At 51.7% G+C, this 17,982-nt stretch overlaps 1 protein-coding gene across 1 annotated transcript in view; it reads right to left on the reverse strand.

Moving 5' to 3' along the window:
- The window catches only part of LOC102852365 (protein FAM19A5-like), a 128,085-nt gene that overhangs the window by 64,908 nt on the left and 45,195 nt on the right, over positions 1 to 17,982 (reverse strand). Inside the window, exon 2 of the mRNA XM_006888119.1 lies at positions 14,054 to 14,203. Within this exon, the coding sequence (XP_006888181.1) occupies positions 14,054 to 14,203 (150 nt within the window). The remainder of the gene's footprint in view (positions 1 to 14,053; positions 14,204 to 17,982) is intronic.

Below are 17,982 nucleotides of genomic sequence, written 5' to 3' on the forward strand. Positions count from 1 at the left end.
GTTCAGATGGACAACAAGCTCGTGAAAAAATGTCCACAGTCTCAAGCTCAGAGATGCAAATCAAAACAACTATGAGATACCGTCTAACACTAGCAACAAGTAAAGTTCAGCAGTGCAGCAAACAAATGTTGGCAAGGTTGTGGAGAGACTGGAACTCTTACTCACTGCTGGTGGGAATGTAAAATTGTACAGCCACTTTGGAAAGTGGTCTGGTGCATTCTCAAAAAGCTGGAAATAGAAATACCATTTGATTCAGCAACTGCACTATTGGGAATATACCCTAAAGGAACCAGAGCCACAACTCAAACATGTATGTGCAGCCATGTTAACTGCTGCGTTATTTACAACAGCGAAGAGATGGAAGCCACCCAAGCACATATAGTGGAATATTATGCAGCATTGAAAAACAATGAACTTGTAAAGCATTACACAGGATGGCTGAGCCTGGAAGAGATACTGCTGAGTGAAATATCTTGGTCAGAAATGGATAAACACTGAATAACAGCCCTGTTAAAAAGATAGAACTGATGTGGGGGGTTAGGAGGAGAATAAGAGCGGATAGATAATAAACACTCCACTGGAACAGAGGAGGGGAAGGCTGTCAGAAAGGAATGCACAATTTATTATTACACGTGTGACAATTAACAATCAGGAACATGAGATGCCTTACAAAGTTGACTGGGGGAGAGGAAAAGGAAGGGGAGTCTGGAGAAGGTGCATGAATGAATGAATGAATGAGCAGCGTTTCTGTAAGCTTTCATTAAATTTACAATGTTATTATTATGTGCTGCTGTGTTGCTTGCGACTCAGTGATCCTATGTACATTAGCCCTAAATCCTGTTCCATCCTGTACTAACCTCAGTGTCTCTGACACACCTGCCCCCATTACCCCAGTCACTGAATCAATCCATCTCATCGTGGTTCCTCCTCTCTTGCGCTTTCCCTCCACTCTCCCAAACAGACGTCCCTCTCCAAGAACTGGTCGTTCCTTGCAACATGCCCAAAGAATGTCAGAGGAAGCTTCAGAATCCTTGACTCCAAGGAGCAGCCCAGTTTCACCCTCTCCAGGACAAACCTGTTTTTTCTCCTAGTAAAATAATTTAAACATAAACTATTGTACCATTTAAAATTAGGAAAGGTGAGTGTCAGAGCTCCGTCCTTTCCCCGCACCGATTCATTCTGTACACTGACTAAACAATCGTGGAAGCTGCAGGATACGAAGAATGCCACATCAGAATATCGGAGAAGATTCATTAACAATCTGGGACATGCAAATGGCGCAGCTCTGCCTGACGAAAGCAAACACGACTTGCATCATTTACAGATAAAGATCAAAGACTACAGCCTTCAGGATAGATTACCATATTGTTTTCATATAACTTGGATAATGTACACAGACAACTAGTGCACAAAGAGCTTGCAAGGCTTGCAAAACACATATAATGCACATTATCTGCATAGAAATATATCTCAGCACAAAGAAAACAAAGTATGTAGACGGTGAAGAGATTGAGATTGTTAACAGCTTCGGTTTGCTTGGCTCCACCATCAACACTCTTGGCACCACCAGCCAGGAAATTAAAAGATGAATTACACTGGGAAAGTCTGCTGTCTGAGACCTCTCCAGAGTACTAACGAGCAATGACGTCAGTTTGGAGACTAAGGTGTGCCCGATCCAGGTCACAGTCTTTGCAATTACTTGCTATGCATCAGAGAGCTGGATAATGAGTAGCGATGGCAGAAGAATTGACGCCTTTGAGCTGTGATGCTGGAGAAGATTATTCAATATACCATGGACTGCTAGGAAAACAAACAGGTAGGTCCTAGAGAGGGTGAAATCAGGCTGCTCCTTGGAGGCAAGGATTCTGAACCTTCGTCTGACATACTATGGACATGTTGCAAGGAAAGAGTGGTCTTTGGAGAGGGACATCATGCTAGGGAGGGTGGAGGGACAGGACAGGAGAGGAGGAACCTCCATAAGATGGATTGATTCAGTGACTGGGGCACGGGGTAGGAGTGTCAGAGTAAAGCTGGCACAGGACAGAGCAGGGTTCAGAGCTGTTGTACACAAGGGTCGCTACAAGTCCCAAGGGACTCGAGAGCATGTAACAACAAACAACAGGCATTTCTAACTACTGGTAACACAGTACAGTTGTTTTGAAGTTAGCTCCAACTTAGGTGCTGTTGTGCTGACTCACAGTTAACTTATGGACAAGAGGTCAAAGCACTGCCCTGCCCTAGGCCGTCCTCACAATATCCGTCACACTGAAGCCCTCGTAGCAGTCACTGTGCCAATCCACCTTATTCTGGGGCTTCCTCTCTTTTGCTGGCCCTCCACTTTCTAAGTATGACACAATGTCTTCTTCAAGGACTAACTATTGCCCAGTTCCATGCTTTCTTGATGACCGAGTCCACTGATGGGTCAATCCACCTTGTGGAGTGTTCCCGAACTCTCTACCACAATCATTCTCTTTTCTTGTGACTGGGTTTCTTGATGCTCGGTCCAGAGGAGAGACACCAAGAATCTCCTGAGAAGAAATTTTCTAGTGTCCTTCCTGTAAGACTGGACAGCTTGTTCCGCAAAGGACTAATTATTCACCAGCCTCACAGATGAAATGCACTGACTCCGTTTTTCTTCTTCACTCTCCAACTTCCACAGACACCTCAGATCAAAGTGAATCTCAGTCATCAAAGAGGTATCTTTGCTTCCCCCCCCCCGAATTAACAAAGTTTATTTTGAGTTCGAACCCGGGCTCCTGTGTGCTGACACAGCAGCATCCAGCCGAGAGCCATATCTTTGCTTTTTGAAACTTTAGAGAAATGAGTAAATGCCGAAGCAAATGCTGATTAACATGTAGAAGACCAGAGAGGCGGCATTAGCTGGTGGCAGGCCCATTATAAACGTCGATAGGCATCTTGACTTCTGCTTCCATGAATGGTGACTTTGAATCATACCGAATGAAATAATTTGTAACTTCAATTTCTTCTCCAATCCATCATGTGCTGTTTATCAGTCTAGTTGTGAAGGTTTTGTTTTCTTCATGTTCACGTACAATATACATTGAAAGCAGTCCTTGAGCGTCTTTAGCAAGGGCTTCAAGTTAGGAAAGAACAGGCGTGTGTCACAGTGTGTACAGGTATTTAGGACGTGTGAAAACAGGCACACACACACTGATTAAAGCACACATCCACTTCTGACACTGAATCAGCTGCCAGTGCTAAGAACTCGTCAGGTGTCAGAAGTCTATGTAGATTCAACTCAATAAGAAGACAAGGGAACTGTCCCAGTGGCATCTGTCCCAGCAGCATGATGGGCTCCTTATGGCTTCCAATGAAAAGGTTGTTGGTTTGAATCCACCAGACACCCTTACGGAGAGAGGAGAGTCTCTCCCTGTGATGATTCACATCTCAGAAACCAGAGAGATGTCTCCATCGCAGGAAGGGGCTTGTGTGGGGCTTTACACTTTGTTTGAGTGTTTATAGAACCAGACCACATGGTCACTGTCCTTTGGATCTCCTGTATGAGGCCAGATTGGCAACCTTTTAGTTGGCAATCAAGCACTTAATCTTTGTGTCAAGGGATATGGTGATTAAAAGAGGATTAAATAGAAAAATCCTGGGTCACTCAAGCCTTGCCTCTCAAGCCCACCTGTGCAGCACCAGGGAGTCAGGGAGAACTGCTCGGGCAGGTGGTGTGTGGACAGTGTCCCTGATGTCCATCCTACCCAGAGCACTAAATACTGTTCTGGGGAGTGAAGGGGGCACCACTCATCACGACAGGGTTCCTACTGAGGAGAGAGACAAACACACATGCGAGGATGGAGGGGGCTGGTGTGGACACAGATTTGACAGGACTTCCCACAGAGAAACAGAGACAGGCGGTGGTCCACCCTGGATGAGGGACAGGTCCCAGCCCAGTCCTGGCCACGCGCCTCTGGCTTTTACCGTGTTCGCTGTCAAGTTCTGACTGTGTCTCAATGTTATCACCAATGTGCCGTCGTCTTACTTTCGTTTCTGCCTTGCTCAGTGCGTTGTTTACCTTCATAGAAAATACAAACGATTTCCATACACGGATGCTGTATCATGGAACCTCGCAGGAATTGTTGATTAGCTCAGAATGGGCTCATTGCTTTGGATTTTTTTTTCCTCTTTAATCTAGAGGCCTTTCATTTCTTATTCTCATTTAAGTACCTTGGCTAGACTCTCCCATGTCTGTACATTGCAGGGAAATAGAAAGCATCACCTTACTCCCCACCTTCAGGGGAAAGGACTTCGTTTTGCTCCAGTAACAGGTAAGCGTGTTGCTAGGTGTCCTCGAGCAGGTGTGCCTTAGAGATATGCTCCGTACAGTAGACAGAAACGCTGCCTAATCCTGCGTCACCCTCAAAATCTCCGCTGTGGCCCTGGCCGAGTCAGGCCCGCTAGCTGAGGGTCTCCTTTCTTTTTTGTGGACTCTCTATGAAGTGAGATGCCTTTCTTCAGGAACCGGTTTCTCTAACGACACACCCGGAGCCCGTGAGACGAAGCCTTACCATCCTGCCTCCGGGGAGCCTCCCGCTGCACTTTTTCCAAGACAGATTTGCCTGTATTTTTGGCAGTCCCTTCTACTGGGAGGCTCCCTCGCATTCCTGGATGGTTGAGTGTTTTCACAGTCAAAATCGTGAAAGCCAGATGTATGTAAGACAGGCTGTCAAAGGGGAAGTCAAGTATTTTCCACTAAAATAAGCAACGGGAAAGTGGTAAGACTGCACGTTCCCAGAGGTGGAAACACACACGATACTGAAACACAGGGCCTTTCTGTCAAACTCCAGTGCTCAGAGGATTCACCGCTTCTGAGAGGCTGCCAGGTTCCGTCAAACGATCTCCCTGCCTTCATCGAGAACTCTGTGGGTTTTGTGCATTATCTTATTGACATGACAAATGACATTAACTTTCATATGTTCAACCAACTTGGAATCCTTGGCATGAATCCCACATGTGCATGTGCCTTGTGCAGAAACCTTTCCCTACGTTGTGGGATGAATGATTTTAGTAATTTATATCTACATATTTAAGGTCTGTAGTTTTGTTTTCCTGTCATGCCTTTTACTGGCTTTGTATCAGGATAAAAGTAGCCTCATAAAATGGGCTGAAAAGGGACCTCTCTTCTATTTCTTTGGAAGAGTCTGTGAAAGGCTGGTGTTAAGTCTTCTTCCTTTGATCGGTCACATTTAACCAGTAAAGCCACCTGAGCCATGTTTTCTTTGGGGAGGTTTTATGATTATGACTTAACTTTCTCTACTTGTCATGTTGTTGCTGTTGTGTACGGTTGAGTCGGAGCCAACCCACAGTTGACCCTCGGGCAGGTCTTCAGAAACAGTTAATTTCAGGGGAGGAGACTGACCATCCTTCTCCTGGGGAGCATCCAAACCACGTGCCTTGGGGACTGCAGTGCAGCTTCTTGCCACTTGGCCACCAGTGTTCACAATTAACACTCTTCACACCAGGAAATCAAAAGATGAATTGCACTGGGAAAGTCTGCTGTCAGGGACCTCTCCATAGTGCTGAAGAGCAACAATGTCAGTCTAGAGACTAAGGTGTGCCTGACCCATACCATGGTCGTCACAATTATTTGTTATGCTTCTGAGAGCCAGGCAATGACTAAGGATGACAGAAGAATAAGCAATGCCTTAGAGTGGTGGTGCTGGAAAAGAGTCTTGAACATACCATGGACTGCCAAGAAAACAAATAGGTCTATCTTGGAGAGAGTGAACCCCAGTTTCCCTTGGAGGCTAATATTTTGAAGCTTCCTCTCACATACTTTGGGTACAAGGTCAGGAGAGACTGGTCCTTGGAGAAAGGCATCATGCTTAGAAGGTTGGAGGTACAGTGCAGGAGAGGTAGACCCTGGATGAGATGGATTGATACAGGATCTGGGGCAATGGGGGTAGGTGTGTTGGAACTAGTGAGACTGGCTCAGGACAGGGAAGGGTTCAGCTGCTGTATATAGAGTCGCTATGGGTCACAGTGACTTGACAGAACATAACAACAACAACAACAACAACAACAACTTGTCATACAGAGTTCTTGTGGCCTAGTGGCAAGAAGCTGTGTTGCAATCCTAAGGCACACATTTCGAATCCACCCACCGCTCTGTGATTGAAGGATGGACAATCTCCTCTCTAAACCCTCTGAAAACCCACTGGAGGGTCAGCTATGGGTCGGTCCCGACTCTATGGTACGCAGTAACAAGGCACATGTCACAGGTCTATTTAAGTTTTCTATATCTTGCTGAGTCAGTTCTGGTAATTTGTGACTTCCTAGGAATTGATCCATTTTATCCAGATTCTCTCATTTGTTGGCATGTAATTGTCCACAGAATTCCTCTATAATCATTTTTATATCTGTAAAGTCACCTGTAATGACCTCTGTCATTCCTAACATTAGTATTTTAAGCCTTCCTTCTCTTTACGCCTCAAAGGAAAATGGTGGAGACAAGACTGAACTTGTCAGGGACTTCCTTTTACTTGTCTCCACAGTTAACATCCATGGCAGCCGTAGTCAAGAAATCAAACAGTGCGTTGTACTGGGGAAATGTGCTGTCCAGGACCTCTTCAAAGTGCACTGAGTAAGAACATCAGCAGAAAGACTTAGAGTTTCCTGACCCAATCCATGGCATTTTCAATTGCTTTATATTTACCTGAAAGTTGGACAACAAATAAGGACTGAAAAACTGATGCCTTTGAACTTGTAAAAGAGAATGAAACGTTCCAGGGGCTCTCAAAAGCGCAAACAAGCCTGTCTTGTTCCAGGAAGGGCAACCTGAGTTCTCCTTAGAGGAAAAGATGGTCCAATTCCATCTCACACACGTTAGGACACATCCTTGAAATGACATTATTCTGGGAAATGGAGAGGGTTAATGAAAGAGAAGACCCTTAATAAGATGGATTGGTTGACACAGCAACTGTTAACAGTGGGCTCTGGGATGGGAGAGATCGTGGTGCAGGATGAGGCAGACTTACAGTTGCTGTTCACAGGGTCGGGTGAGCTGCGGTTACTCAACACCATCGTTACAACAACACTGTGTCTTGGTCATTTTAGCTAAACTTCTGTCAGTTCCGTTACTATCAAAGAACTAACGTTAGGCATCATTGTTTGATGGTGTTTTTCTGTTTTAAGCATCATTTATTTCTCTTCTTACCCTTTCTTTCTTCTGCTCATTTTTGGCTTTGTTTATTCTTCCTGCATATTTTAGGTAGACGTCTTTGCTTTTAATATCATCAAGATTGGTGGAAGATCTACGTTATGCAGATGACACAACCTTGCTCACTGAAACTGAGGAGGACCTCATGCACTTGCTGCGGAGGGTCAAGGACTGCAGCCTTCAGTATGGACTGAGGCTCACTGTCAAGAAGACAAATATTCTCACCACTGGACCAATTGGCAGTGTCAGGATGGATGGCGAAGAGATTGAGATTGTTCACAGCTTCAGTTTGCTCGGCTCCACGGTCAACACTCTTGGCACCAGCAGTCAGGAAATCAAAAAGTGTATTACAACGGGAAAGTCTGCTGTTAGGGACCTCTCTAAAGTACTCAAGAGCAACGGTGTCTCTCTGGAGACTAAGGTGCGCCTGATACAGGCCATGGTATTTGCAATCGCTTGTTATGCATCAGAGAGTTGGACAATGACTAGGGAGGACAGAAGGAGAGTTGATGCCTTTGAGCTGTGGTGCTGGAGAAGAGTACTGAATGTACCATGGACTGCCAGGAAAACAAACAGATTCATCTTGGAGAGGATTAAACCAAGCTACTCCTTGGAGGCAAGGATTCTGGGGCTTCATCTGACATACTTGGACATGTTGCCAGGAGGGACGGGTCCTTGGAGAGGGACATCATGCTTGGGAGGGTGGAGGGACAGCGCAGGAGGGGAAGACCCTCTATGAGATGGATTGGTTCGGTGACTGGGATAATCGGGATGGGTGTGTCAGAGGCAGTGCGGCTGATGCAGGATAGAGCAGGGTTTAGGGCTGCTGTGCATAGGGTCGCTATGAGTCGCAAACAACTCGACGGCACATAACAACAACAACATGTGACTATAAACTCGTATGGCTTCATTTTGAATACGGACTGTGTTGAAGAGTTGCTAATGTTTTGTACCATTGGGTCGGAACTGACCCGTGGCTGACCCCAAGCAGGGTGTCAGAGGCAGTAAATCATACGGGAGAAGACTGCCCGTCTATCCACTGGAGCAGCTGATGGATTTGAACGTCACAGGCACAGCCCTGCCCCAGCCTCACTGCCCTGTCCACCTCTTTGGGTGGGCAGCCCAACTCCTTACCACTAAGCCGTAAGTGCAAAATCACAGAATTCTCCAAAACATCAGAGCTCTCACGATCCAGTGCCAGCCAGTGTAAACGGGATCCAGCAGGCCCCAGGATGGGTCCAGCAAACTCCAGAAGACAAATACCATTTCATCCAGGAGGTCGCCACACCGGTGCAGGAGGCCAGCGGTGCTTATGTCTTCTGTTTTATCCACAGCTGGAAAACTTGGGGGCCCAGATGGACCAAGCTCATGCTCACACTTCACATGCATTTACACCGATGTCTCTAAGTAGCCACGCACACCACGCCTTCTTGCCGGATGGAGCGCCTGGTCCCGGTGCTCACAACCCTGCTGGCCGTGACCAGTTCAGAGGCCGTTTATTCCCAGCGGTGGTTAACGGACCACCCTGGGCACGAAGCTCAGGACCTTCTGATAAGGACCCTCCTGGAAGCCTAGGTGACAACGCTGCCCACAGAGCTCCAGGAGAAACCAAGGCACCTGCCTCAGGTACAGTGCCCACCTGACCAGGCAGACTTCCTGTATTGTCACTGAGTCCGAAGAAGCCTTTTCACACCACACACCCCCTCAGCCCTTGCTCCATCCTTGCTCCCACCCTGTAAGCTCCTGCAAGGGTGCTGGAGAGGTCAGATGTCCTCTGTGGGGCGTCAGCCTGGAGCACACTGCAGCACGGAGGGTCAAGACCAAGGTCTCAGCCACACCACCTCCCCGCTCCCTCCTCCGGTTCCAGCGTGTCATTAGTGCTGACCTGGAGCTCCGTTCAGCCCAGAATGATGGCACGGCTCTAAATAAAGGGCAAGCCAAGTGTCTTCTAGTGTAAAGGTCACTGTGAGGGGTCAGTGGGACAGAGGACAGCGTCCGGAGCTGCACTCTGTGGAGGGACGTGGGGTGGGGCTATGCACGAAGGCACAGTGTTCAGGTGCTTCTGCCTCAACCACATGCTGCTAGAGAGGGAACAGCCATGAAAAAGGGCCTACTGCTCAGACCACGGGCTGGGGTCCTTCCGGACAGAGGGGTGACCTGTCCTTGCACAGGATAAGTGCCACCTTCCCTGGTCACCAGCTCTGCCCTGGAAGGCCAGCTCAGGAAGAGTGCGGGGCGGCCTCGTCCTGCCTGGTCCAGAGATGGGGGACCCTCACCTGGAGAAAGGAGAGCACAGGCCTCCTCTCGGTCTCCACATAGCGTGGGGTGTGGGATATAGACCCTCACAGTCAATGGGGAAGCATCCAGCTCCTGGGGACAGAGACTCTCGCCTCCCAGCCAGCACCCTGCCTTGCTGTATGTTAGAAGCCCTCATCTCTGCCTGGGGCTTCCTCTTACCCTGGAAGAGGGACAGCCAGGGTGCCTGGGGAATGAGCTGAGGGCAGGCTGGACCAGCCTTCCCAGAGACTCTGTCCACCGACACAGACCCTGCCTGTAGGTGGTTGTGAGAATGAAGAGCCACTGAGCCTGGAGGATCTAAGCAGCAACCTGCCGGAGAATGGTCCTTCCCTGAGCTGAACAGAATTCTGAGGAACAATAGCACGGGCCATCTGACCCCAGGGCACAGCCCTGACGACGGGTGCATGGACTCACCCAGCTGGCCCACTAAGTTTACCGGCGGTGCCTGCGCTGGGCTCTGGCAACCTCTGTGCTGCCTTCAGCAGAGAGGGATGAAGCCAGGCCCCGACCCTCTGCAGCCAGCCCACCCACTCTGCGCGGGCCCAGAGATGTTGGATGAGCCGGGGTCCCAGCACCCCCAGCTTCCTCCCATCTCTGACACACCCTCGCTCCCTCCCTCGCTTAGCAGCAGGTGGGCCTTGGGCCTCCACATGATGGGAGAATGTGAGCACCACCCAGGTCCCACCAGAGAGCAGTGGCCACAGCCCTCACCAAGCACACGCCGTCCACCCCCACAGCTCAGGGCGAGGGCCCACACCATGGAGGGGCCTGAGCCTGCAAGCTGCACTGTGTGGCTCCAGCCCTGCCTGGATGGAAGGCTTTAAAATCTCTGGAAACCTCCAGGAAACACTAGGAACCTCCACCAACCAGCAGATGCTGATGTGGACGGCAGTCACAGGCTGCTTCCCCGTCAAGGACAGTTGGGGGTCTGAGTCAGGGTTGCAGGTCTGATGCCTGAACGTGGGTTGGGCCATCTGCTGACTGTGGGCATCCTGGGCAATCCCAGCAGTCACTGCAGCTGGCCAGTGCTTGTCTCTGGGTCTCTGACCCTGGGATCCTGGTCATGCAGGCGTGGTCCGCTCAGCCCAGGCCTCAGGAAGTGACGGCAGCAGGTGTCCGCACCTTGAAGTCTGTCTGTCTACCCTGCTCCTCAGCCCACTGACCGGAGGGTGGAGGTGAGGTCCAGGCCCTTGTCCACACGCTGCCCACATGGGGGGCTGCCCCTCTGTCCTCTCCAGACAGAAGATGCCAGGCCCTGGGGAGGCTCCTGGGGGCAAAGGCAGGGTCTCTGGAGCTTCAGGTAGCCGGGGGCTCCATGCGCAGGGAGGAAGCCATGGGCGAGCCTGCGGGCTCGTGTGCAAGGACTTGTGTGCAAGGACTCTAACCTCCTGGCCAGTGTCTAGGGTTCGACTGGTGCCTCTCTTCCTGCTACCGACTGTGAGTCCAGCGCTGCTGTGTCTAAGCTCTGGGAAGCTGCGGAGGCAAAGGCCCAATCTGGTGAACGAAGTTTTCATTCCTCAAACCTGCTCAAATGCCCCTTCGTTCAGTCAGCCCTGTCCAAGTCCAGGTCAGCAAAGGACCGCTGTGTTGTCTTGCACAGTCTCGGGCCCGGTGCCCACGACCCGCACTGGGGGCTGTGCATCAAAAGCATCAGTCGGACCCTAAGATGGTCTTCCCAGGAGCTCAAGCCATCCCTGCATGAGTGAAAGGACAGCTGATAGGCTGAGTGGCGCACGAGCAGGTTCCCAGCGCAGGCTGGCTCTGCCACTTCCCATCCGCACGTTCTCAGACTCCACATCCTGCTGGAACTCGGCTCACTTCAAATCCCAGCCCCCACACACCCCCGTCTGCATGAGCGTTTTCTCGTTAGCAGACACAATTCATACGCAAGGAAACTTATTATGCACATGGAGCGAGAAAATAGAAAAGCAGAAATTAAATTAGATGGCAGCCCACAAAGTGCCCACTGTGCAAAAACACACCAGCTGGCTAATTTGTCTGGCCTCCCCAGAAAACGCCAGGGTCTCACCGGGGTCCCTGGGCCCGGCTCCTGTGGCTCCCTGAGGCTCAGAGGAAGAGGAGGGGGCCCTGCGTTCCAGCTGAGCAACCCCAGATGCAGCTCGTAATCAATGCTGACCAGACTCTGCCTGTGGGCCTCGGAGCTAATGAGGGGAGGATGGCACGCTGGAGTCCACGGCGGGTAGCCCTCTCCCAAGGGTGCCCGTCCACATGGCTGAGCCCGAATTCAGCAGGAACCCACCTCAGGGAGAGGAATTCTGGAATCAGGGGCCTGCGGCACTCACACAGCTGAGGGCTTAACCAGGTGCCACTGTAGGGCCCGGAAAGGCTTGTCTACACACATGGCAGTCTATGGGGACAGCTGGTCCCCGAGTTCACAGCACAGCCTGGCCTCCTTTCCCAGCATCTCAGAGCTTGAGGACAGTGGGCGGTGGTCTGCGGCTGAGGGGTTCCTAGAAGTAAGAATGAGGCTGGGGTGGGACGGCCAGAGATTTGAATCCAGAGGTTAGACTACAGGGGTGATTCCTCCTGGACATCAGGCCCAAGGCTGCCTGGTTTCTGGGGGCCAGGCCTGGCTGAGTCTGCTCCCTCACCAGGAGCCCAAAGCCACCTGGCTCCCTGCTAGTGGGCTGAGCCCTGTTCTGGGACCCTGGGCAGGACCTGGCTGGCCACACTCATGTCCATTGGTGACCAGACAGTGTGGGGCTTATCAGCTCCTTAACTTAGCCTCCCAACTCCGTGACTGACCTCCGGAGCCGTCCAGGCTCCGGGGCCTGGGGCAGGTGGACTCGCTCGAGTACGAGACTGTCCTCCCCACACTGCCAGCTCTTATTCCAAATGCTCTAGTGGCCACCCACTGCCAAGGCCCTTGTCCAGCCAGCTGAGTGTCCGTCCTGTCCTGTCCATACTGGGGCCCCTCAGTGCTGAACAGGAACATGGAGCCCCCACAGAATAGACATGGAGCACACGGGCAGGCCCCTGCAGTGGGGGTCAAGGCCTGCCCTGGACAGTGCAGCACTCACACCAATCCTGATCTAGCTGTCCTCTGGCCTCCTGACGGGCCCCCATGCCACCTGTGGCTTTCAGGGAGCAGTGATGTTAGAACCTGGAGGGGGCTGGAATGGGGGGCCAGAGCCCCACTGCAGGCACCCAGCCTCTCTCCTGCTGGACCATAGTCCATGAAGTTTGTGGGGTCACCCCTTGCCCACCTTGTCCATGATCCTTCCCCCTACAGAGAGGGCCTGGGGCATGGCCTCCACCCCAGCCTTGTGTGCTGACTCTGAGGGCTCACTCCTGCCTGGGTCTCCCCGGACCCCTGTTCTTCTCATTGCCCCCAAAGCCACTCAGATGCTGCTCTGAGCTCTGGGCCCCTTGTCTGTCATGGTCACCGCTGTCTCCCACTGGGGATAACAATGCCCTTATCTCCTGACTGACCACACCACAGCCTGGGGACGCCTCCTCTGAAGGATCCGAAGCCACAGGACAAAGCCACTGAACTCAGGCTGGTGTGCGAAGAGGTCTCGATTATGGTGAATTCTACTGCAGGGTGACCAAGTGGCCTCTGCACCAGGGACACTGGTCCTCCAGACCCCATGCCAGTCACAGCTGGGACTCTGGCGCCTTCTCAAGCTTTATAGTTTTAACCTTTTTAACTTGTAAACGATTCCCAGCTTGCCCAGCCTCATGTCCCGCCAGCATCCCCTCAGCTGCCCTCCCCACAGACGCAGACCACCAGGCCTCCCTCTCAGAGCTGCGGAGTGGGTTCAAACCACCGTCCTTCCTGATAACAGCTGAGCACTGGGCCGCTGTGCGACCTCGTCCCTTTAAACAAGAGCACGACATAAAGCAGACCTTTCCCCCCTCAACCGTTTCCAGCACACAGCTCTTCAGGCAACACGCTGCCACCACCACCGTCCACTCCTGAACTGTCCACTGCCCCAAACAGGAGGGCCGCACCCTGAGCAACGGCCTCAGTGGCCTCTAGCAGACGTGGTGGCTCTGCATCTGAGGGGGCCTTCCGGACCGGGCCACTTGGGTTCCTGCTTTCCCACACTCAGCACAACCAGGGCCAGCCAGCGAGTCCTGCCGTGCCCAGGCTCTGCCAGCAGTGACCCCCAGCTTCACGGAGACAGACCCTGGGGAAGGCCCCAGCCGTGGTCAGTGGCTGTTGTTGCTACTGTGAGCAGAGCCTCTGTCTCACGTTCTCCCCTCACACTCATCCCAGGAGGCTGGGGGGCAGCACCTCCGTCACCACTTTCCCATCAGCCCACTCACCCCAGGAGGCTGGGGGGCAGCGCCTCTGCCCCCACCTCACCAGCACATTCACAGGCTAGCAATGCTGGGGGGGCAGCACCTCAAAAAGAGACCAGGTACAGAGGACCCCAAGATCTCAGTACCTCCCACAGCCATGCCCCAGAAACAACGCCTCAGGCCTCCAGCCCCCAGTTTGGCTCTCCACCGCCCCTGAACGCAGCTACATGGCCGCTGGCCAAGGACTGGCTGGGCACGCGAGCCCTCTGAGTGGCCAGGCTCTGGCGTCTGGGTGCCTCTTACCGTCCACGCAGGCGGGCCGGGCCCTTGTGGTGCCAGCGATCTGTCCCTTCCTGCATGCGCAGCGCGCCGTCTGTCGGGCAATCGTCCTCCGAGGCTGGCTGCTGTCCCGGTCCAGGGTCACAATCTCACAGGTGCCGGCGGCCAGCTGACCTACAAGACAGAGCAGATGTGGCTGAGTGCTGGGCCTGGGACCCCAGCTCAGGACAGATCAAGCCACCTGCCCCAGGAGCCCCCGACAGTCCGGCCGGCGGGGTCTGGCTTTCCCAGGACAGGGCTACACCCCAGAGGAAGTTTTCCACCCCCACTTGTCACCACACGCCACCACAAGACCACAAGGAACCTCTGGCTTCTGTTCCTTCACGAACAGGTGGGCTCAGAGACCGGGTCAGACTCCTTGATCTCCTGAGAGTCTCTGTGGAGCAGACACATTGCAAAGATGAGACGTCCCAGGGCTTAACAGACACATGTTCACAAGTGTGTACACGTGGCCGGGTGGGCAACACACACACTCTCGTGTGGTCTCACATGTGCTCATGTGTACACACACACACACTCTCAACTATACAAAGCCAGGGGCTCCCACAAGCCACACCCCTGAGATGGACACCACGTGTCCCCTCTCCTGTGGGCCACTATGGACACTAGAGGCCAGTGGCACAGGGCCCAGGATCTATCAGCACACACGGGGCCCAGACAAAGCCCAGGAGGCATGTGCAGGCTTGTAATGCTGCCAGGGGGACACTGACAACCCCACATCACAGACACCTGCGACCAAGTGGACGGACACTCAAAATCCACGAGACACGTTTATCCAGATTGTGACATCCAGGTGCTTGCCTGGTGCACTCAGTCCGCTTCTCTCATGAGCCCAAGGAAACTGGCAGGTGGAGGGAGTGACCAGGAGAAAAACTACCAGCAATGACCTTCATCTGTGCTGGCCCGTGATGCACGACTCCCACGAACACCGCTGACCACCCGCTGCGACACGTGAGCACTGGGTGTGTCGTGTGCAGTGGAGGAGGGTCAAGCTACCTCGGGGGACATAGGCTGGGCCTCGGCTGCTCACTGCCCCTCATGTCCCCACCCTGGCTGCCCACGACTGTGCGGTAGCCCCACTCCCTGAACAAGGAGATCACCTTGGGGGACCCTGAGAAATGGTCTGCCCAGTCAATCCCAGCTGGCCACCCAGCTCCCTCACCGGCCTGTTGCTAGACTTGAGTCCATTGAGGACTAAGCCGCTGCCCATGTTTGGGGACACTGAGGCACAGGCAGGTGGGCAGACATCCGGCTTTGTCCATGGCTGAGGTGAGAGGCAAGGGCAGAAAGGAAAAGGCCATCTGAAGCCGGGACAACCCCCTCCATCATGGGAAGGCCAGCCGAAGCTGGGACAGCCCTCCCCATCATGGACAGGGCAGCAAGAAGGCCAGCTAAAGGCAGACATACCACCCCATCACTGACAGGGCAGTGAGAAGGCCAGCTGAAGCTGGGACAGCCCTCCCCATCACGAAAAGGCCAGCTGAAGCCAGGACGGCCCTCCCATCACTGACAGGGCAGCGAGAAGGAGGCCAGGTGAAGCCGGGGCTCCTGTCACTGACACCTAACACCTGCCCCTCAGGCCACAGTACTCTCTACAGGCCCCGTGGTCAGTGCTGGTACAGGGATGAGACTGCCCAGCACACACCAGGATCTAGTTCAGACACAGAGGGTGCTGAGGACAGGAGACGGGGCCACTGGGGTGGAGGTGATGCTGACTGCAGGGCCCTTTCATGCCCCCCCCTTACCATGCATAAATGAAAGAGCCTCATGTTTTAACAGAAATTAATCAAGACATTAATCATGGTTTATGAATTCATAGATGAGACACCCCCTCATTTACTGATATATGAGGGAAATGTCCTCCTTTATTAATTTATTAGTAAAATTGTCCCATTTCATTCATTTATCAATAAGACGTTCCCTCGTTTACACATTTTCTGATGGACGTTCTCCTGGCTCTCACACTTATTAATTAAGTGCCCCGGTTATTAATGTGCTCACACAAACCCCCTTCATTAATTCAGTGAGACACCCCCAATTTACTCAGAAGTATTAGTGAAGTGTCCGGGCTGACTCATTTATCGAGGAAAGCCCCTTGCTTGTTAAAGTAGTCATTAAATGTTCCCAGTTTATCAGTGTATTAATGAAACAGCCCCCATCTTAATTTATCACAGAAATGGTCCCAAATTTGGTGATTAATGAATGCAGGGTCTCCCAGTTCAGACACTCACTCGTCAGTCTCCGGGCCTGCGTGTTTATTGAGCACCCTCACGCGTGCTGGGCAGCTCTCGGCACGGAGCTGCAGGACTAACCCAAGGACCCCGAGTCCCTGCAGGTTCAAATCCTCAGCAGCTCTGAAGGAGGAGGATGGGCAGTCTCCCCTTGTTCCTATTTACGGTCTGAGAAACCCACTAGGGGTCAGTTAGGAGTCACCTGAGCTCATGACACATTAAAGCCTCATTTGTTAGTTTACCAGTGAAGTCTCCTGCTCAAGTCTTAGAGCCAGGATGGCGCCCCTGCCTCACGCTCCGAGCGTGCTGTCGGCAGTGAGCGGGCCTGGGGAAAAGATCTGTGTGGGGAGAGGCGGGAGGTGAGCCAGAGAGAGGCAGACCTTTGGGAAGGACTGACTAACACTGCGCCTGTGACAACGGGCTCGAGTCCATGAGAGGTAATGAGGGTGCTCAGGTGATGCTCCACCACGATGCTCTGAGGGCCACTATGAGCTGGAGTTGACACAGCAATGAGGTCTCCCCAAGTTACTAATAGTGACATGCTCCCCCTAAATATTAATGCACTTCATCTTTTGGTTTCCTGACTGCAGGTGCAAAGAGTACTGATTGTGGAGCTGAGCAAGCTGTAACTGTTAACAACCTCAATCTCATCTCCATCTATCATGGTGCTGCCAATTGGCCCAGTGGTGAAAATCATTGTCTTCTTGATGTTGAACTTCAATCCATATTGAAGACTGCAGTCCCTGACCTTCTGCAGCAAGTGCTTCAGATCTTCTTCAGTTTCAGCAAGCAAGGGATGTCACTTGCATATTGTAGGCTGTTGATGAGTCTTCCTCCATTCATGATGCCTCCTTCCTTCTCATAAAGCCCTACTTCCCGAATGATCTGTTCTGCATATAGATTGAAAGGTATGGAGACAGGATGCATCCCTGATGCACTCCCTTCCTGATTTTAAACCATGAGGTGCTTCCTTGCTCTGTTCTGAGGACTGCTTCCTGGTCCAAGTATAGGTTTCACATAAGTACAATCAAGTGTTCTGGAATTCACATTTTCCTCAAGGTTAACCACAATTTGTTGTGATCCATACAGTCAAATGCCTTTGTACAGTCAATGAAATACAGGTAGACATTTCTCTGGTATTCTACTTTCTGCTAAGATCCATCTGACATTAGCAATAATGTCTCTAGTATCACAACCTCTTTTAAACTCAAATTGTATTTCTGGTAATTTTTTGTCAATGTACTTAGTTTCTGGATAATCTTCAGCAGGACTGTGCTAGTATGTGGTATCACTGATGTTGTTGTTGTTGTTAAGTGCCATCAATTCGTAGATGTCTCATACTGACCCTATGAACGAAAGACCTGGACACTTATATAACTTTCATCCGAAGTTCATAGGATTTCTGGAGGCAAGCTAGTTTGAAGCTACTTCCAAGCTTGCTTTAACTGGGGCGGGGGGTCCACCAAACACTGTCCACCATGGGTAAACATTATCGTATTTAATACATCAGTGTCACAGTGTTCAGATTCACAGCAACCATGAGTTACTTCTGTACAACAAATGGACAGACAAGGGCTATATGACCTAGAAGAATGTTTCACCAAAAAACAATTAAAAACACATTATTAGTTTATTATTATTATTATTACTTTTTGCGATAAC

The sequence above is a fragment of the Elephantulus edwardii genome, unplaced genomic scaffold, assembly GCF_000299155.1.
Source record: "Elephantulus edwardii isolate Elephantulus edwardi_28Jun2011 unplaced genomic scaffold, EleEdw1.0 scaffold00064, whole genome shotgun sequence".
NCBI lineage: Eukaryota > Metazoa > Chordata > Mammalia > Macroscelidea > Macroscelididae > Elephantulus > Elephantulus edwardii.